General features: G+C 42.6%; 2 protein-coding genes across 3 annotated transcripts in view; one reads left to right on the plus strand and one right to left on the minus strand.

Moving 5' to 3' along the window:
- Positions 1-1574: 1574 nt before the first annotated feature.
- Positions 1575-9577, minus strand: ERP29 (endoplasmic reticulum protein 29). Its single transcript, XM_041728553.1, has 3 exons — positions 9350-9577; positions 4471-4609; positions 1575-2401 (listed from the first exon to the last, which is right to left on the minus strand). The coding sequence occupies exons 1-3, from the start codon at positions 9491-9493 to the stop codon at positions 1899-1901; spliced, it is 786 nt and encodes a 261-aa protein (XP_041584487.1). The 5' UTR covers positions 9494-9577; the 3' UTR covers positions 1575-1898.
- Positions 8256-21456, plus strand: part of TMEM116 (transmembrane protein 116) — a 166167-nt gene continuing 152966 nt past the window's right edge. Inside the window, exon 1 of one of the 2 annotated variants that reach the window (XM_041728544.1) lies at positions 8256-9060. The gene's annotated coding sequence lies outside the window, so the exon portion shown is untranslated. Of the gene's footprint in view, positions 9061-9831; positions 9953-21456 lie in introns of those variants that run through there. The other variant, XM_041728543.1, reaches the window with a different exon arrangement.

Consider the following 21456-nt stretch of genomic DNA (forward strand, 5'->3'; position numbering starts at 1 on the left):
TTTATTCAGAGAGAGAGAGAGAGGCAGAGACACAGGCAGAGGGAGAAGCAGGCTCCATGCAGGGAGCCCGACGTGGGACTCAATCCCAGGTCTCCAGGATCACGCCCTGGGCTGCAGGCGGCACTAAACCGCTGAACCACCCAGGCTGCCCATGTTTTTAAGATTTTATTTATTCATTTGAGAGAGATAAAGGAGGAGGGGCAGGAGAGAGAGAGAGAATCTCAAGCAACTCTGCGCTAAGAAGCCCACCACGGGGCTCCATCCCAGGACCATGAGATCATGACATGAGCCAAAATCCAGAGTCAGATTTCAACTGACTAAGCCACCCAGGCTGCCCCTGAATATCTTTTACTTGGTTTAAATTCTGAGCCTAAGCTACCACAACGTTTTTGTTCCGTCCAACTCAACACATGGATTTTCCTGCATGTTTTTGTTTCTAGTGACTTTACTTTTTTATTTTTTTAAGATTTTATTTATTTATTAATGAGAAGCACAGAGAACAGAGAGAGAGAGAGAGAGAGACAGAGAGAGAGAGAGAGGCAGAGACACAGGCAGAGAGAGAAGCAGGCTCCATGCAGGGAGCCCGATGTGGGACTCGATCCCGGGACTCCAGGATTACACCCTGGGCTGAAGGTAGCGCTAAGCCGCTGAGCCACCCAGGCTGCCCTCTAGTGACTTTATTTTTTTTTTTTAAAGATTTATTTATTTTTATTTATGATAGAAAGAGAGAGGCAGAGACACAGGAGGAGGGAGAAGTAGGCTCCATGCTGGGAGCCCCACATGGGGCTCGATCCCTGGACTCCAGGATCGCGTCCTGGACCAAAGGCAGGCGCCAAACCGTTGAGCCACCCAGGGATCCCCCTCTAGTGACTTTAAATACCAATCTGGCTGAAATGGACGAACACGAACAAGGTTTTATTTGCTAACTCCCTTCAAGTCAAATTTCTTTGTGTGGCTGTAAGAATATTTTAGGACCTGCACTTTGGTATTTCCAAACAGTTAAATATGAAAGTGGAGATGTTATCATGAGGCTTATCATTACACGAAGCTCATCACTCCTAAAAACAGACTGGAGTCAGTACAATGGGTCTCCCACTCTGCTTTTTTAATGTTGGTACTTACTCAGTAACTGACAGTGACAAAGTAGCTTAGATGGAAAACAATCTCTTTTTTTTAAAAAATTTACAAATTAGACTGAATGGTATCATTTAGCTATCTAAATCCAACTCTTAAAAAAAAATCTGATTTTATCAGTAAAACTAAGAATTTGCTGTTTTTCATGGAATGTGGAAAATCATTACACTGAGCTTCCTTAATATTGCTATTCCACTTCAAGGACCAGAAAGAGGATGATGCATTTTGCCACCCACAATCAGTCCACTGGAGTTTGAATGCCAGTGGAAGGTAATAAAGGCAGTCCTTGAGCTGGGACCAGTTTCTACAGTGTTACAAGGATAGTCACTTATCCTGGTAGAGTGGAGTCCATACCAGCTTAGATTAAAAAATAAATTCAAAGGAGAAAGCATATCACAGGCCAAAGTATAATTTGTGAAAGAAAACTGAATGGCTTCAGGTCCTTTTAACCAAAACACAGAAACTTTAATTGGGTCATAATAACACCTGTCAAGGACCTGGGCAGTACACTCTTCTTTATAGCACCAATTCCTTCTGAGGGGGGATTTCACAAGCCATCTGGTAAGTGCTCTGGTTATACACCAGACTGGCGCTAGTAATGTCCTAAGCATGGTCACATCAGTGTCAATGTCCAGGTATGCTCAGATTTCCAGCTTAGTACCCCTTTAACCACCACTCTCGTATCCCAGGAGGGTCTCTCACAGCCAACAGATTAACTCTCCCCTCTCCCCACCCCCAAACCCTGGAAAACCTGGAGTGCCTTTTTACAGCTCCTCCTTCTCGACCCCCTTCTTCTGGAAAGCAGTCAAGATGTTTAAGCTCTTCTGGAGCTCTTCCTTCTTCCCATCACTCATCTTGTTCTTCTCAATCAGCTTGGTGATCCGGGTCATTTCTGACACTGGGAAGTCCTCCCCTTGGTCTAAGACCTTTCCCATGATCTTTAGATATTGCTCAGCCCACTTCTTCTCAGTGTCCTTCACACTGGCAAGGTTGTCCTGCCCCTGCTTCAAGAGCGCCTGGCGGGCCTCCACACCTGAGGCCCTGATGAACTCCCCAGCAAGGGCATCATATGCAGGCAGGCAACCAGGCATACCCAGGTAGACTCCTTGCCCCTTTAGCCAGCGCTGGATGGCTCCAACCTTAACCACCCCACTATACAGAACTGGGTTCTCAAAGTCCCCATCCCGAAAGAGGTAGAAGACTGGGTAGTTCTCTTTGTCGAGCTTGTATTTGTCACTCAGCTCCATATTCAGCTTATCACCATAATCTGTAAACAGAAAGCAAGTATAAGGAGCAAGATCATAAGGAATGCAGGGCAGGACACTGCTATGAAGCCGATCTGAGCTGATAGCAAGAAGGATCCTGGTTGTGTTTCTATCCCTCCTCTGTGACTTCTTAGCCACAGGGCATTAATCAACTTATTTAACCTCTCTCTCGCTTTTTTTTTTTTTTTAAAGAATTTATTTAGTCATGAGAGACACAGAGAGAGAGGGGCAGAGACATAGGAAGAGGGAGAAGCAGACTCCATGCAGAGAGCCCAATGCGGGACTCGATCCTGGGACTCCGGGATCACGCCCTGAGCCAAAGGCAGGGGTGCTCAACCACTGAGCCACCCAGGCGTCCCTTATTTAACCTCTCAACTTTGCATTCCTCATCTGCAAAATGGGAATTCTTCTGAATATTTATTCTATGCCCACTATGTGCCAGGTTCTAAGTGCTATGGATCTAGTTATGATTAAGAGTAACAAGTTCTCTGATCAAGGAGCTTATGTTCTTTTAAAGGTAAGAAGAGAGAAGATAAACAAACATACACGATTAGTGCCAAAAAGATAAAACTAACATGGCGCGATGTGACAGTAGGTAAGGCCTACTTGGGTGGTCATGGAAGGCCTTTCTGTGGAGAGGATAGGAGCTGAAAGACCCATGTTTCAAGGAGGGAGACACATGATAATCTGGGAAGAGTGTCTCAGGTAGGAAGGTGTGAAAATGCCAAAGCTCTGAGGCAGGAATAAGCTGGGTGGCTTGAAGGATTTCAAGGGCCATTCTGGCTGGAGCTTAGTGGGCAAGGGGAACATGTGGTAGGTAGCAGGCAGAGTCCCTACTACACGAGAGGTGTTGGCAGGACCCAATGAGGAGATATGTGCACCTAACCTGACAGAGTTCAGTGCAATATGTGGTATTTGCTATGTTCTTCAGAATAGGTAGTAGCAGTTCCAAGGGCTGATTTTGTGACAACTGGTTTCTTATACCTTGGCAAAAGGAAACAGCCAAGGCCACCTAGATTACTGGGCAGTAGTATAGGGAAGTGTAGGGTTCCAGTCCTCCTTCTGCCACTTCAACCTGTACAATCCTGAGCAAGGTACTCCAAGCATGAAGTATTGGGGTCATAGTACTTTCTTCATAAAGTTGTCACAAGGATAAGATACATGCAAAACACTTTAGCACAGTGCCCTGGCACTAAATAAATGTTTGATAAATGTCACCTGCTATTCTTCTTTTAAGCCCCAAGGGAGTGGATCTGCAGCTGAGTCAGGATTGACTACCCAGGAAAAGTGTGGTTATTATCTCTACCCAGGACCAGACTCTCTAGCTAGCTAGGGAACTGAGGCATGCCAGCTGGAGGGAAGCTGTGAGAGGGAAGAACTCATGGCACTTTGAAATAAATACTTAGGTGGAATTCTGTATGAGCTACTTCCTACTACTCCATGGCCTCAAACAAGTCATTTAATTCTTTGAGCTTCAGTTTTCCTTAAGTGTAAAGGTGAAGAAAATGTGCCTCACTTTTCAGGCAGGGTTCAAGTGAAGATTCAAAATGCATGGATTGTGCATACCTTTACAGACTGTAAACCACTACCTGTTGGCAACTATTATTATTAGAGTGGTCATTGTGGTTGAGAGCTTCACTTTGATTTAGTGATAGCTCTGATGGATTTGAGTTAAAACCAAAACCTAATAGTTTTGGTAAAAAACAGCTGAAAAGATGGAAGAAGTGACTATGGAGACCCTACGAAGCTTGATACCCCCTCTGACCACAGTCCCCTGCAAGGAGAGCCCCAGATTCTTAGAGTAAGTTTAATGTCAGTGTGGGGTGGAGGGTGAAGGATGGGGGATTCCCTTCCCTCAGGCATCTGCAAGGATGAACTTGGTATCAAGTCTGTGGTATCAGAATCTGCTCAAGATAAGCCTACCATGGGTGCCAGATTTTTGAGGCCCTGACCCCACTTACACTGGTGTGTGGCTCAGACAGAAGTGTTGGGTATTCCACCTACAGGGAGGGAAATAATCTCTAGCTTCCTCCCCTTCTGCCCTCCACAGTCAAGATGCATTTGTCCATACCTGAGATCCCCACCTCTGCCACCAAGAGATCATCGCTGGAGGCCGAGTTTTCAGCCAGTCGCTTGAACTCATCCTGTTTCTCACCGTAGGGGTACTGGGTGTCGAACTTCACCAAGACGAACTTGCTTTTGGGAATGACCTGAGGGTACAGAGAGCTGAGCAAGTCCAGGATTCCAGAGACTTTGGGGGCTAATTCCCTTTCTCAAAGGACCCCTGTTTAAGAAAGAGTGGAAACCAAGCCTGCAGGGGAGACAAGTGCTCACACACTAATATTCATCCATCCATCCATCCCTCAATTCATGTAACAATTTATTGGTGATGGGCACCCCATTAGATTCATAGTAATCAAAGACATATACAACACTGCTTAAAATAAACAAAGCTTAGATGTATTAAGGCCTTCTTGGTAAGATTAAAGGAACCCTTTGAAAATACTACATTTGCCCTTGGCATATCCATCATCCTAGAGGGCCTTAGTAAACAATGAACCAAAAATCTGACAAAAGTCAACCAACCAAACATCTATAAAGGGATTGGCACCCATGGAGGTGCTTTGGCTAAGGAGCCCAGAAGCTCAATCAACTCTGCAGTTTCAGGGCTCATAGGAAGTTGCTGAGAGGCAGGTTTATGACAATGTCCACTCCCTAGACCACAGTTCCCCTTGGCTAGATCTCCAGGTCCTAAACTGTCAGGGTCAAGACCTTTATTTTATTTGTGGTAAAATTCTGAACATACGACATTTACCATATCAGCCATTTTAAAGTGTACAAAACAGTAAAATTTATTCCACTAACAACAGAGTGTCACCATCACTAGTGTCTATTCCAGAACATTTTCATCACCTGAAAAGGAATCACACACCTTTACGCATTTTAAGCAATCACTTCCCATTCCTCTTCCCTCCCATCCCCAGGCAACCAACTATCTACTTTTTGTCTGTATGATGTCTGCTCTGATGGAATCCTACAATATGCAGCCTTTGGTACCTGGCTTCTTTCACTATCACGTTTTCAAGGTTCACTGATGTTTTAGCATGTCTCAGTATTTCATTCCTTTTTGTGGGCTAATAATATTCCATTGTATGGATATGGCACATTTTATTTATTCATCAGGTGATGGACATTTGGGCTGTTCCCACCTCTTGGACTATTTGTGAATAGTGCTGTTATAAACATTGTGGACAAATGTTTGTTTAAAAGCCTGTTTCCATTTCTTTTGGGTATATACCTGGGAGTGGAAATGCTTGATATAGTAATTTCCTTTTTTTTAAAGATTGTATTTATTTATTCATGAGAGACACAGAGAGAGAGAGAGAGGCAGACATAGGTAGAGGAAGAAGCAGGCTCCATGCAGGGAGCCCCATGAGGGACTCGATCCCGGGACTCCAGGATCACACCCTGGGTCGAAGGCAGGCACCAAACCATTGAGCCACCCAGGTGTCCCTGATATAGTAATTCCATGTTTAAGTTTTAGAGGAATCCCCAAGATCTTTCTTTTGATAGTTTCTCTCAATGCACAGGTTTATTCTAACTGTTCTCTCCTCCTCCTACAACTTTTTGTTTTTCTAATCAAAGTGATCAATTGGCCACTTCTGGCCAATTTTTCATCATAAACAATCACTGTCATAATTAAGTAAAGCTGACATCATTTCAGTTTTTGTTGCTCTGTTCCTCATTGTGTGTTGAAGTCCATTTGATTTTAGCTTTTAAAAAAATATTTGACACAGGAAAGGAGAAGCTACCAGAACAGGTAATCTTTTAAGTGATCCCTGACTTCCAAAATCTGAGCTCTGGGAGCCTAAAAGCAGGTAAGACTTTTGTTTTTGTTGTTTTAAAGATTTTATTATTTGAGAGAGCAGCCATAAGCAGGGGGAGTGGCAGAGGGAGAGAGTGAAGCAGGGAGCTTCACTTGGGCCTCTACCCCAGGACCCTGGGATCATGACCTGAGCCAAAGTCAGGTGCTCACCTGACTGAGCCACGCAGGCACCCCCGCAGGTAAAACTTAAAAATATAAATTAGATCACATCCCTCTAGCCTAAATGGCCTTATTTCAGTTCAACACAACAAACTCATTCCTGCTTAGGGCCTTTTCATTTGCTGACTCTACTGGCTGGAATACACTTTCCCCAACTATTTCCATGATGTATATCATTCAAAGCTCAGTTTAAATGTCCTGCCCAAGGGAGAGGACTCCACTCAAAATCCTAGCACTGCTTCATTTTCACCCTCCTCTATCACATTACTCTGCTCTGCTTTCTTCACAGCATTAATCACTCTTTAAAATTCTTATCTGTGTGCTTGTTGTCTGTCCTCTTCACTAGAATATACATTTACAAGGACCTCGTCAGACTTGTTTTCTGCTTTATCTCTATTTCCCAAGAGTGTCTGGCATGTGGCAGGTGCTGTGAAAATATTTGATAGATGAACACAACTAGGGTAGGCTATGGTAGCAGAGGCTACATATGTCTGGGGGGAATATTCTAAAAGAACACCACAGGATCCCTACCTTCAAAGGGCCTACATTTGTATTATGGAATAATGAATAATTATACAGTGGTCTAATACTGAAACAGAATTGAGAGGCCTCCATCTTTTATTTTGCCATTTTAAGCCATGGCAGAATGGTTTTGAATGGCACACATTTGCACAGTGAACTTTTTCCTTTTTATTCATCAGTTTGTACTTCTTAATTGCTTTAGAAATCTGTCCTTTCTTCATCCTCAAGGAATCAACTCCACCATACCCTATATTTAGGCAACTTGCTTCTTCAAGATGCAGATTAATTTATCATTCATTCATTCATTCATTGAATAAAAAGGTACTGAGGGCCTATCACATGCCAGGCACTGTTCTAAGTGAACACAGCAATAAAAAAAAAAAAAAAAAAAAAAAAAAAAAAGCAGGCAGGATCTCTTATTTCTAGTGATGGTCAAGGGCAAGAAACAAACAAATAAAAAAAAGGTATTGGAAATTGCAAAAAGACAAAACACAGAACAAGGCCCCTGGACATACATATACATATTACCAGGAAGCTCCCCTTCTATACAGTGGTGATGGAAGAAAGATCTAGAAAGGGAGAACACATCTGTTCATTCATTCAACACATCTGTTCATTCATTCAACAAATTATTGTTAAGTATCTTTTATGTGACAGGTAACCTGCTAGGTTGTGCAGATGATCAGTGAACAAATAGACAAGGCAGTTCTTCATATTCTAGCGTGGGAGATAATAAAATAGACAAGGGGGGATCCCTGAGTGGCTCAGCGGTTTAGCGCCTGCCTTTGGCCCAGGGCGCAATCCTGGAGTCCTGGGATCGAGTCCCGCGTCGGGCTTCCGGTATGGAGCCTGCTTCTCCCTCCTCCCTCTCTCTCTCTCCCCCTATGTCTATCATGAATAAATAAATAAATCTTAAAAAAAAAATAGACAAGGAGATAAAATCAGTGATGAGTCCTCCACAGAGAAATCCAACTCATGTGACTGGCTCTTTTGACAGAGGGGAGAAGAAGTCAAGGAAGGTCTCTGAGAAAGTAATATTTAACCTAAGGCTGAATGATGAGAAGCAATCAGCCTTTCAAAGACTGAGCAAAGAATGTTCTAGTCAGTAGGAACTGTCAGTGCAAAGGGTCTAGGTCAGTAATGAGCTAGAAATATTCAACGGACAGAAGGCATGTAGGGCTGGAGCAGAGGGAACAAAAAGGAGAATGATTAAAAGAGGAAAGGCTAAGCAGTGAGACCTGCAAGAATACTGTAATGAAAGCCATGACCAGGGTGGTAGCAATAAAAACAGAGAGACACCAACTGATTAGGAAATACTACTGACTTTACAGTGCAAAATTTCCTTTTAAGTCACACTTGATCTGTGATATTATCCCATTCCCGCTTTTGGGGAGTAGGGTGTAACTGTCCCAATGAAGACCCCAAAAGTACAGGGTGCTGTGGGGTGTGCCTGACAACCATCCAGCCATACCTACACTTTTAAACATGTGAGTAAGCCACAGGTGCCAAATCTAGGACAATGAACCCTTTTGAGAATAAAAAGTTCAATCGCTTGAGACAGATTTAGAACTCCACTTTCTGGTTTCACTTCCCAGCAATGGGTACAAATTAAGAAAATAAAACGAATGGCTTCTCTCTCAATGCTTAGTTTCCCCATCTCGCAGGCTAGGTTGAAAGCTACCAGTGGGTGAAGACAGGTGCAAGACGAGGGAGCTGGGGCTGCATTCAGCCTTCAACATTTCCAACATCCATTTACCCAGGCGAATCCTTCCACGTCTTGACCCAATTTTACTTCATTTTGTCCCCAGGCCCAAAATATTCCCTAGAGTTCCCTTATTCTTAACGCTTGCACTTTTCGGGAAGACACAGGATATCTGAGCATTGTTTGCGTACTGCAAAGCGGGCTGCGCTCTACCCCACAGGAGGAGGGCGCAGAAATGCCAGTGAACGAGCCGGGTTTCCAACCACCTCCTCCCCCACCTCCCTCGCCCCACCACGGCCGGAGCTCGGCGGCGACCGCTTCGCACCGCCCTCCAGGCCTCCCACTTGGGATTCGAGGATTGGACCTCGCCCGGCACCGCCCTCCCCCCTGAGGTGAGGGGAAGGGGCAGCGGGTTCCTTACACTGCGAATCTGCGGCTCTTCTGAAAAAGAGGGGAGTACAAATACTGCAAGGGCAAGGGTGCGCGGGGACCCTGGCTCCCGTGTGCCCCATGGTCGCGGTATGGCCCCGGTCCAGAGTCCACCCCCCCCCCCTTAGGATGGTGAGAAGTCCTGGGCTCGTCACTACAGACCACCTTCCGCCAGCCCAGGCTCCTCCCCACGGGGGTGCGCTCCCCTGGGCGCTCAGGTGCACCTGCGCGCGACTCCCCCACCCCCGTTACCTTGTAGAAAGTGACTGTGTCCAGGGGCAGGGCGCCCTTGGTGTGCAGGCCGCTGCCGCCCTGCGGAGCGGAGAGGAGCAGGAGGAACAGGAGAAGGGGGAACAGTGGGGACAGAGAAGCGGCGCGGGGCACGCCGGCAGCCATAACGCCGGATTCTGGCAGTGAGAGCTAGGAAGGCTGTAGTGGAGACAACGCGGAGGGGGGTGTCACGTGACTAGCAGGGCCGGCTGGGATGCGCGCACGTGTACAGCCTGGGAGGCTCGCGCCGGCCCAGGCAAGGGGGAGGGGCCACGCGAGGGGCGGGGAGTCAAGGCTGCCGCGCGCGCACTCGCCGAAGCTCGCGCAGGCCTGGGGTGTGGGGGCGGGGCCGCGTGTAGCGGGTGGAGGGCAGGGGCTGCTGCGCACGCGCGCTCGGCGAGGCTCGCCGTCGGCCCGCTCTTTTCCCGTCCTCCTCTGGGTGAGGAGAGGCTCCAAGCGCGTGCCTGGCGTCTTGCCGCAATTACTTTGCTCTCTTTCCTGCACTTCGAAGATGACGAGGCTGGCCATCATTGCTTCCTGCTTTTGGCCCTTCAGGCAGTCCGTTGGGATCTGCTACTACTTTAGGTTAGTCTGTCAGTGTGTGGTACCACCCTCACGCGGTGGGCATACTGCCCCAGCTCCCTTAGCCAGGACCCAAGTAGATGGCGCGGACGCTGCTGCCGGTCAGCATGGCGGTCAGGGCCCCCTCCGAACGCTGCCCAGTGCCTGCCCTGTGGGGCATCCCTCAGGGGCGAGACGCCAGGCTCCGGCACAAGCAGGCTTTACTGAAAGTGGGGTACTCGCGCGGCTACGTCCTGGGCTCCCTGGGGTCTTCAAAACAAAAGTCCTAATAACTCTACACCCTAGATGTTTGTTCAGATGTGTGGTTGACACTGGATCCCTTTTGCCTGCGGGAATACAGAATAGAGATGGATGAGATAGAGCTCTGGACTGCAGGGACTCCTGGTGTTGCGGAGCAGAAGACAGTAACAACAGCCACTACAGTGTTGGGAAAACACGTGGAAATCCAGTCAGTCATGCTGAAGAGTGTCAAGGAAAGTTAGAGACAGGAAATGACTCCTGAACCGGGTCGTGAAGGAGGAGGAGGAGGAGGAGGCATCGACAAGGCAAAAACACCAAAGGATATTTCTAGAAAGGGAAAAAAAAAACATGATGAATCTGTAAGGGTAAACTGAGGCACTTTGCAAAAGGTCTCATCAAGCTGAAGGGTTTGGAGCCACCACAGGTGTTAATGAGAGTGAAGTTGGATTTGCTCTCACGGAGGAGTGAAGGGAGTGGATGGAAAGGAGGAAGGTTGAAGGCAGGGAGACTAATTAAGGGTCAATTGCAGTAGTCTAGATGAGAGGGTTTAAGGTCCTGCAGTAGGACACAATGAGAAGCATGGGTGGAATTGAGAAATTTTGTGGTGTAGAATTCATAAAACTTTATAAACAAATGGATGTGAGGTAAAGAGAATAATTTATCTACACGTATTGATGGGTTTAGCACCATATTAACCATTTTGTATATCTAATAAGTGTGTGTGTATATAAAGTAGTCTCCAAAGATCATAGGATCCAATCATGGGTAACCAGTTTATATAGAAATTTTGAAAGAATGAGTCAATATATGTATGTGTTTTGGAGGTTTGGAAAAATTTCGCTTTGCCCTAATAAGTTATTAAATAAAATGAGCCACATAGACACTGATAGAAGAAGAAGGGGGAATTATGAGCTAAAGTGGTTAAAGAAGGCTTCATGTAGGAAGTGGAAAAGGAGTTAAGCCTTGGATGAAAGAACATCTTAGGTGGAGAACAAATGAAAACGGAACAGAAATGGAAATAAGCATGATGGTTTTGGAAGACTGATTTGGCTGGAGAGACTGCTCAAAACATTTTCTTAAAGATTTTATTCATTAAAAAAAAAGATTTTATTCATTTATTTGAGAGAGGGAGCAGAGGCAGACTCCCCGCTGAGCACAGAGCCCGATGCAAGGCTCAATCCCAGGACCCTGAGATCATGGCCTGAGCAGAAGGCAGATGTTGAACCATTCGAGCCACCCAAGTGCCCCTAGTAAGACAGTTATAAGCCCAGGTTGGGGAAAGTCTTGAAAAGCCAAGATTTTTCTCATTTGTCCTGTACTCAATAAGGAGCTATGAAGAGATTTAGAACCCTTTATAAGATGTTTAGACTACTTTTAAATTATTCACTTCTGAACATGTAAATGCTTTGGGTACACCTAGTTAGCATGATCAATCAGGAATGGCTTTCTAGTCATAGTTTTGAAGTAGGTTTTGAGAAAAATGAAGGAAGAGGATTGGTTGGGAAGGGAGGGGAAATATTGGTACCTTTGCTATGAATTGCAGCAATTCAATACAGTACAATACGTGTCTCAATACTTCCTTTTAGTAGTGCCCTGGTCCCAGTTGATTGCTTTATAATATGATTAGATTCTTAGCTTCAGGACCCTGATGACAATCTACACAAATAAGTCAGGTGTAATTCTCTATATTTAGGAAGTTATATAATTCCATAGTTGACACTAATGTGGAAAATCAGAAGGCTCACCCTGGGTATTGTAGAGAAGAAGCAGGACATGTTAAGTTGATGCAAGATGGTTGAGCCCAATGGTCAATAAAGAATTCTTGAGACATTTTATGGTTCTAGAAGGTGTTTTTATTATAGTGCAGCAACAGGACCTATGGGCATAAAGAGCTGCACTGGGGTTGTGAGGAGTAACTGATTATATACTTTTAAGTTGAGAGGGGGTTAGAGATAGTGTAAGTCTGGAAGGAATTTGGAAGGTAGGTTTCTAGGATCTTGAGGGGTCATTTACTACTGTTTAGTAAAACCTTAGTCATGAGAACCTTCAGCTGTATATCAGTGGGCCATATGTTTGGAGGATGATTGCTAACACATCTTAAGCGGGCAGAGAAGTTTCCAAAGAGATTTTCATCTGTTAAAGTAGACTTTACAAGATCCTGGAGGTCAGAGTAATGTCATGCTAAGGTTACCTTTTGCCTCTAGCAAAGTATTAAAATTGAGGCAGTTGAGTTGCTGGAAGAAGGTCCCTGCCAGTTTCAAGTACTTGTTAGCTGTAAGTTATAAGGAATTTTAATTGTTTCTATATTTGTTTTGCCTCAATTCTCCCCATCAAAATGAGTATACGCTTGATGCCATGTGACAGCTGGAATAAAGAGGAGAAAAGTGGTCTGCTAAGGCAACTAATAAATAAATTTAAGTCTTTTTCTTCTAACATCATCAAGCTAGTGTATCCCCAGTGTCATTGTCTTCTTTGCTATTCCTTGCATACACAAGGCATGTTCCTTCCTCAGGGCCTTTGTACTGGCTTTCTCCCTCTAAAACTTTTCCTTAAGATAGTCATATGACTGCCTCCTTCACTTCCCTTAAGTATTTCCTCAAATGTCAACTTCCTAAGATCTACCCTGACCATCCTTTAAAAAAAATTACTCATGGGATCCCTGGGTGGCCCAGCGGTTTAATGCCTGCCTTTGGCCCAGGGCGCGATCCTGGAGACCCGGGATCAAATCCCATGTCGGGCTCCCGGTGCATGGAGCCTGCTTCTCCCTCTGCCTGTGTCTCTGCCTCTCTCTCTGTGTGTGTAACTATCATAAATAAATAAAAATTTTAAAAAAATTACTCCTTCTGGTAGGGACTACTTAGTGCTGGGCCTTGCATATTTGACTTTTTCTTCTGTGCTGGAGGCCTCTGCTGCATCCGTGTTATGCCAGATCCTCAGTCAGGCCAGGAAGCATCTGAGCTTAATCCCCCCTCTTATTTATTGGGGCAGGAGATACTGGAGCAGCACTGTATGTCTTGTGCCTGGCATTGTTCAATCCAGATGTCAGTTTTGGGATAGGAAGAATAACCCAGAACCCAGGAACAAACCGGGTCCCAATGATCAATACAAGTTCTACCTAATCAGTGAATGTATATTACAGGAACTGAAGAAAGAAGGTCCAGCATTTTTAAAAAAAGATTTATTTATTCATGAGAGAGACAGAGAGGCAGAGACATAGGCAGAGGGAGAAGCAGGCCTCCTGCGGGGAGCCTGATGCAGGACTCGATCCCAGAACCCCAGGATCATGACCTGAGCCAAAGGCAGATGCTCAACCACTGAGTCACCCAGGTGCCCCAGAGGTCCAGCATTTTAAATGAAATGTTTCACTATAAAGCTGCTTAGAATGAAGGTCTTCTAGAAGTTATTGGCACAATTTTCCACTTATCTAGGAAATATTTCCCCTCTAACTGCACGAAATCACGTTTGTGTTTTGTGTTGGGGTTTATACTGATTAATAAATATCTAAACTTGAAAAAAAATTGCTCCTTCCTGATACCTCCTTGCTTCACATCCCCCTTTTTTTTCTCCATAGCACTTTTCAGCTTGCTAACGTACTACATAATTTGCTTATTTTTCATATTATGTGCTCCCATGAGGACTAGATTTGTCTTTGTGTTTTTGTCTCTTTGGGTTAAGGTACTATATCCCCCTACCTGGCATATGAGAGTACTCAGTACATACTTGTTCACTGAATAAATCAATCAATGAAAGAGAAACTGTTCCATGGCTGTCTCTCAAAATTCATTAGCTCTTTTTACATTCCTTTCTTAAAACCTCATCCTGTTCCCCAGAGATACTCCATCTCTTAGAGCTAATTGTTTTTACCTCGTAAATTTTTGTTGGTGTTGTTGCTAACACTAATTCTTTTGAGACAGATGAACACTTAAATTAAGAACAAAGCTAAAAAAAAAAAAAGAACAAAGCTGTTTTCATCTGTTAAAAATTATTATGGAAGGAAGATTTACCAGCAGTATGATTTTCTTCAAGCCTCATCTTCCTTTAAGAATTCTTTCATTATTGGGGTGCCAGGGTAGCTCAGTTGGTTGAGCATCTGCCAGCTCCAGTAGTAATCTTGGAGTCCTGGGATATAGCCCCATACTGGGCTCCCTGGTGAGGGAGTCTGCTTCTCCCTCTCCTTCTGCCACTCCTCCCTCTGCAACTCCTCCTTGCTTTTGCTCATGTGCGTTCTCTCTCTCTCTCTCTCTCTCTCTCTCTCTCAAAATCTTAAAGATTCTTTTGGGCACCTGGGTTGGCTCAGCCAGTTAAGCATCTGCCTTTGGTTCAGGTCATGATTTCTGAGTCCTGGGATCAAGCCCTGCATCAGACTCCCTGCTCAGTGAGGAGCGTGCTTCTCTCTCTCCATCTGCCTCTCCCCCAGCTCATGCTCTCTTATTCTCTCTCCCTTCAAATAAAGTCTTTAAAAAATGAATTCTTTCAATATTAAAAAAAATTCTTTCAGTGTTTCAATATTTAACAACTACTTGCTGTACATTTTACATGTACCATATACTTTTCTGAGGGCAAGGTGCTTAGATGTGCTCCCTGCAGACCTAGTTAAGGAAACCAACATTAAATAATCACACAAATAAATATATAATTACAAATTGTGATAATTGGAAAGAAAAGTTGAAGGCCTATGAAAAAATATGATGGAGGGGTCAATTGGGATTGGAGTTCATGGAAAACTTCTACAAACAAGTATATGTAAGCTGAGATAAGACCTGAAGGATGAATAGGATTCAGCTCTCAAGAAACTTACTCTTGGGCAGCCTCAGTGGCCCAGCAGTTTAGTGCTGCCTTCACCTGGGGTGTGATCCTGGAGACCTGGGATCCAGTTCCATGTCAGGCTCCCTGCATGGAGGCTGCTTCTCCCCCTGCCTGTGTCTCTGCCTCTCTCTCCTCTCTCTCTGTCTGTCATGAATAAATAAATTAAAAATCTTAAAAAAAAAAACGTGTGATGAGAAAGACATTAAATAATTATAAATAAATTTGAAATTGTAGATTTTTGGAAAGGAAAACAGCCAATGAGAAAGTTCAAGAGTGAGAAAAAACTTGAAAAATTTGAGAACTAAAAGAATGCCACTCTGAAATTTATACTTTAGTAGCAAAGTCATCATCACAGAAGGAGGTTATAAGTGCAGAGATTAGGGAAGAATATTTGTTGCAGCGTTGTTTATGGAAGCAAAAAAAAAAAAAAAAAAGGAAGGAAAGAAAAAGAAGAAAAGGAAGAAAAAACCTGGAAACAACTCACGTGTCTCTGAGAACAGGTGTTAGATATATAGTATATGTGCTGCCGAAGCAAGCACCAGTGTTAGATATATAATCTTTTTTTTTTAAGTGGGCTCAATGCCCAATATGGGACCTGAACTTAACACCCCAAGGTGAAAAAAAAAAAAGACCCCAAGGTGAAGAGTTTTATGCTCTACTGACTCCAGGTGCCCCTAGAGAAATAATCTTATATAAAATATACCTATCAGAATAGGTTAGAACTATTTCCCCGAAATACTAAGAATGTGTACAGAAATATGTGACCTCATTTTTAAAACCCTACAACCATAACTTAACATAAACATAACCCCTATTATGTATGTATTATTTAGACATGTTTTTGTTGCAAAAAGCACCCTTTATCTAAAGCAAATAAGAAGATCATGGGAAATAGCTTCTAAAGTTGTGACTCCCCAAGAGCCGGTGAATGGGTGCTTTTTGTTTAGGGTTAGGATGAATAGTTACTTAGTTTTTATTTATTTTTTAGTAATCTCTATACCCACCATGGGGCTCAAACTCACAAGTTGCATGTTCTTCCAACTGAGCCAGCCAGGTGCCCCAGATGAATATTTAGATAGGGAGGCCTTGTCATTGTATGTAGAGGTGGGCATAAATTCATGCTTACACCTTAAGGAAACATGCCTGTACATACATTGTGTGTTATGTAAACTAGGCAGAAGCTCTTCCTTGGGCAGAGATTTTAGTGTTATAATGAGGTGAAGATAATTACAGGTCATTCCAGGGGTCCCTCCATGGTCCATAAAGGGTTTAGCTCAATTGGGTGTTCTGGGCTTGTGGGTGGTCTTGTCAGGGAAATTGCTGTTGCCTGAGGGGTGGTTTCAGTTTTCATTTGCCTGTTCCTTGGTGCATGCTTCCAGTGACCCGAAGAATTATCAGGTCTTTTGTCCCTATTTGGATTTTTTTTTTCCTATTTGGATATTTTAAAGATTTTATTTATTCATGATAGACACAGAGAAAGAGTCAGAGACCTAGGCAGAGGAAGAAGCAGGCTCTCTGACAGGAGCCCTATGCAGTACTAGATTCCAGGACCCTGGGATCACTACCTGAGCTAAATGCAGGTGTCCCCCCTATTTGGATATTTTAACAAGAAAAGAAAGATGTAGAGAAATACATTAGTATTGGGATCCCTGGGTGGTGCAGCGTTTTGGCGCCTGCCTTTGGCCCAGGGCGCAATCCTGGAGACCCGGGATCGAATCCCACATCGGGCTCCCGGTGCATGGAGCCTGCTTCTCCCTCTGCCTGTGTCTCTGCCTCTCTCTCTGTGACTATCATAAATAAATAAAAATTTTTTAAAAAAGAAATACATTAGTCTTTTAGTATTGGTTACAGTCCAGGGGAATGGAGAGAAATAAAATAAGACTAATGAAAGAGAAAAAGTTATGGGGCAGCCCAGGTGGCTCAGCAGTTTAGCACTGCCTTCGGCCCAAGGCCTGATCCTGGAGACCTGGGATCGAGTCCCATGTCGGGCTCCCTGCATGGAGCCTGCTTCTCCCTCTACCTGTGTCTCTGCCTCTCTCTCTCTCTTTCTGTCTCTCATGAATAAATAAATAAAATCTTAAAAAAAAAAGAAAAAGTTATGGAATAATGTTGAGGAAAACGTAGAATATAAAATACTAGTGTACAATTACTACAAATATGTAGAAGCTGAATGTGTGGGTACAAGGACTTAAAGTAATATCAATAAATAAAACACTTCTGACTAAATGAAGAGATTGTAGAAAATTTTATCGTGGATTTCTGTTGTCTTAATACTGTTGTTTTTTTTTTTTTTCAAAGAAAGCAGTAGCATTTAAAAAATTCAGAGATTTTAACACCATGGATCAAATATTTCAAGAGATGTTTTTCTTCTTTTGTCCCACTTTGAATTCATGTTATTTTCTTTTATTTTATGTACTCTTTTAAGTCACCTAAAATAGTCAAAGTGGGGATATAAGTGGGGATATAAGTAAGTAAATGAAAGTAACCTAGCTCTTGCCAATCTCTTCCCCTTTAAATCTATACTGCACACTGCCAACATGTTATTATAATATTATCATGTAAAATGGGGATAATAATAATACTTGTCTCATTGGATTGTGAGTGGATTAAATTAGTTAATACTAATTTAAATTAGTTAACACTACTTATTAGAGGATTTATGACAGTATCTGCCTTATAGTACATATTTGCTTAAAGACCAGCTATTATGGTTATTATGTCATACCACTTGTCTTGAAAATTTGTTTGATTAAAAAATTTATAGTGGCATTTTGGCAGGATAAAATGCAAATGCAAGAGCTTCCAAAATCTATTTATAAATCAAAGAGTCTAAATAAAAATGACATTTATAATACCACATGCAGCTACTGAACTCTTGAAATATGGCTATTCTAAATTGAGATTTTTTTTAAAATTTGTTTTTATTTAAGTTCTATTTGCCAACATATAGTATATCACCCAGTGCTCATCTCATCAAGTGCACTACTCAGTGCCCATCACCCAGTTAATCCCTACCCCCGGCCACCTCGCCTTCCATGACTTTGTTTCCCAGAGTTAGTCTCTCATGGTTTGTCTCCCTCTCTAATAATTCCCACTCAGTTCCCCTCCTTTCCCTTATAATCCCTTTCACTATTTCTTATATTCCCCATATGAGTGAAACCATATGATGATTGTCCTTCTCCGATTGACTTATTTCACTCAGCATAATACCCTCCAGGTCCATCCACGTCGAAGCAAATGGTGGGTATTTGTCCTTTCTGATGGCTGAGTAATATTCCATTGTATATATGTGTGTGTATATATATCTATATACACACACATATACACACATATTCCATTGTGTGTGTGTGTATATATCTATATCTATATCTATATCTATATCTATATCTATCTATCTATCTATCTATCTATCTATCTATCTCTTTATCCATTCATCTGTCGAAGGGCATTGTGGCTCCATCTACAGTTTGGCTATTGTGCATATTGTTGCTATGAATGTGGGGGTGCAGGTGTCCCGGTGTTTCACTACATCTGTATCTTTGGGGGAGATACCCAGTAGTGCAATTGCTGGGTCGTAGGGTAGGTCTATTTTTAACTTTTTGAGGAGCCTCCACACAGTTTTCCAGAGTGGCTGTACCAGTTTACATTCCCACCAACAGTGCAAGAGGGTTCTCCTTTCTCCACATCCTCTCCAACATTTGTTGTTTCCTGTCTTGTTAATTTTTGCCGTTCTCACTGGTGTGAGGTGGTATCTCATTGTGGTTTTAATATTTATTTCCCTGATGGCAAGAGATGTGGAGCAAGAGATGTGGAGCATTTTCTCATGTGCTTATTGGCCATGTGTATGTCTTCTTTGGTGAAATTTATGTTCATGTCTTTTGCTTATTTTATGATTTTTTGTTTGTTTCTTGGGTGTTGAGTTTGATAAGTTCTTTATAGATCTTGGATACTAGCTCTTTATCTGCTATGTCATTTGCAAATATCTTCTCCCATTCTGTAGGTTGTCTTTTAGTTTTGGTGACTGTTTCTTTACCTGTGCAGAAGCTTTTTATCCTGAGTAAGTCCCAATTGGTCATTTCTGCTTTTGTTTCCCTTGCCTTCATAGATGTATCTTGAAGAAGTTACTGTGGCCCAAAAAGGTTATTGCCTGTGTTCTCTTCCAGGATTTTGGTGGGTTCTTACCTCACATGTAGATCTTTCAACTATTTTCAGTTTATCTTTGTGTATGGTGTAAGAGTTGCTAGTCCACTTTCATTCTTCTGCACGTGACTGTCCAATTTACCCAGCACCATTTATTGAAGAGACTGTCCTTTTTCCAGTGGATAGTCTTTCCCGCTTTGTCAAATATTAGTCGACCACAGAGTTGAGTGCCCATTTCTGGATTTTCTATTCTGTTCTATTGATCTGTGTGTCCATTTTTGTGCCTGTACCACACGTCTTAATGATCACAACTTTGTAATACAGCTTGAAATCTGGCATTGTGATGCCCCCGGCATGGTTTTCTTTTTCAATATTCTTCTGGGTATTTGGGATCTTTTTTTTTTTTGAAGAGATTTTATTTATTTATTTATTTATTTATTTATTTATTTATTTATTTATGAGAGAGAAAGAGAGAGAGATGCAGAGACACAGGCAGAGGGAGAAGCAGGCTCCATGCAGGGAGCCCGACATGGGACTCGATCCTGGGTCTCCAGGATCATGCCACGAACTAAAGGCAGATGCTCAACCACTGAGCCACCCAGGCATTCAATTTGGGATCTTTTCTGATTCCATATAAATCTTAAAATTATTTGTTTCAACTCTGCGAAGAAAGTCCATGATATTTTGATAGGGATTGCATTGAACGTGTAAATTGCCCTGGGTAGCATAACATTTTCACAGTATTTATTCTTCCAATCCATGAGCAGGGAATGTTTTTCCATTTCTTTGTGTCTTCCTCAATTTCTTTCAGAAGTGTTCTGTAATTTTTTGGAATAGATCCTTTACCTCTTTGGTTAGGTTTGTTCCTAGGTATCTTATGCTTTTGGGTGCAATTGTAAATGGGATTGATTCTTTAATTTCTCTTTCTTCAGTCTCATTGTAAGTGTATAGAAATGCAACTGATTCATGTGCATTGATTTTGTATCCTGCCACATTGCTGAATTGCTGTATGAGTTCTAGCAATCTTGGGGTGGAGTCTTTTGGGCTTTCTATATACGGTATCCTGTCATCTGTGAAGAGGGAGAGTTTGACTTGTCCTTTGCTAATTTGAATGCCTTTTATTTCTTTTTGTTTATTTCTTTTTGTTGTCTGATTGCTGAGGCTAGGACTTCTAGTACTATAACAGTGTTGAATAACAGTGGTGAGAGTGGACATTCCTATCGTATTCCTGATCTTAGGGGAAAGGCTTTCAGTTTTCCCCCGTTGTGAATGATATTTGCTGTGGGCTTTTCATAAATGGCTTTTAAAATATTGAGGAATGTTCCCTTTATCCCTACACTTTGAAGAATTTTAATCAGAAATGGATGCCATATTTTGTCAACTGCTTTCTCTGTATCTATTGAGAAGATCATATGGTATTGTTTTTTCTCTTGTTGATGTGATCTATTATGTTGATTGTTTTAGGAATGTTGAACCACTCTTGCTTCCTGGGGATAAATCTCACTTGGTCATGGTGAATAATCTTCTTAATGTATTGTTGGATCCTATTGGCTAGTATTTGGTGAGAATTTTTGTATCCATGTTCATCAGGAGTATTGGTCTATAATTCTCCTTTTTGGTGGGGTCTGGTTTTAGAATCAAGGTAATGCTGGCCTCATAAAACGAGTTTGGAAGTATTCTGTCCCTTTCTATCTTTTGGAAAGGCTTTAGTAGAATAGGTATTAATTCTTTAAACGAATTCCCCTGGGAAGCCATCTGGCCCTGGACTTATGTGTCTTGGGAGGTTTTTGATGACTGTTTCAATTTCCTTGCTGGTTATTGGCCTGTTCAAGTTTTCTATTTCTGCCTGTTCCTTCTGGTAGTTTGTGGTTTCCCATAAATGCATCCATTTATTCTAGATTGCCTAATTTGTTGGCATATAGCCTCTGATAATATGTTTTTAAAATCGTTTGTTTGTATTTCCTTGGCATTGGTTGTAATCTCTCCTCCTTCATTTGTGACTTTATTAATTTGGATCTTTTTTCTTTTTAATAAGGCTGGCTAAGGGTTTATCTATCCTTTTTTTTTATAAATTAATTTTTATTGGTGTTCAATTTACCAACATACAAAAAAACACCCAGTGCTCATCCCGTCAAGTGTCCCCCTCAGTGCCCGTCACCCATTCCCCGCACCCCCCGCCCTCCGGGTTTATCTATCCTATTAATTCTTTCAAAGAACGAAATCCTGGTTTTGTTGATCTGTTCTACAGTTCTTCTGGTCTCTATTTCATTGAGTTCTGCTTGAATATTTATTATCTCTCTTCTTCTGCTTGGTGTAGGCTT

Source organism: Vulpes lagopus, chromosome 14 (genome assembly GCF_018345385.1).
Source record: "Vulpes lagopus strain Blue_001 chromosome 14, ASM1834538v1, whole genome shotgun sequence".
NCBI lineage: Eukaryota > Metazoa > Chordata > Mammalia > Carnivora > Canidae > Vulpes > Vulpes lagopus.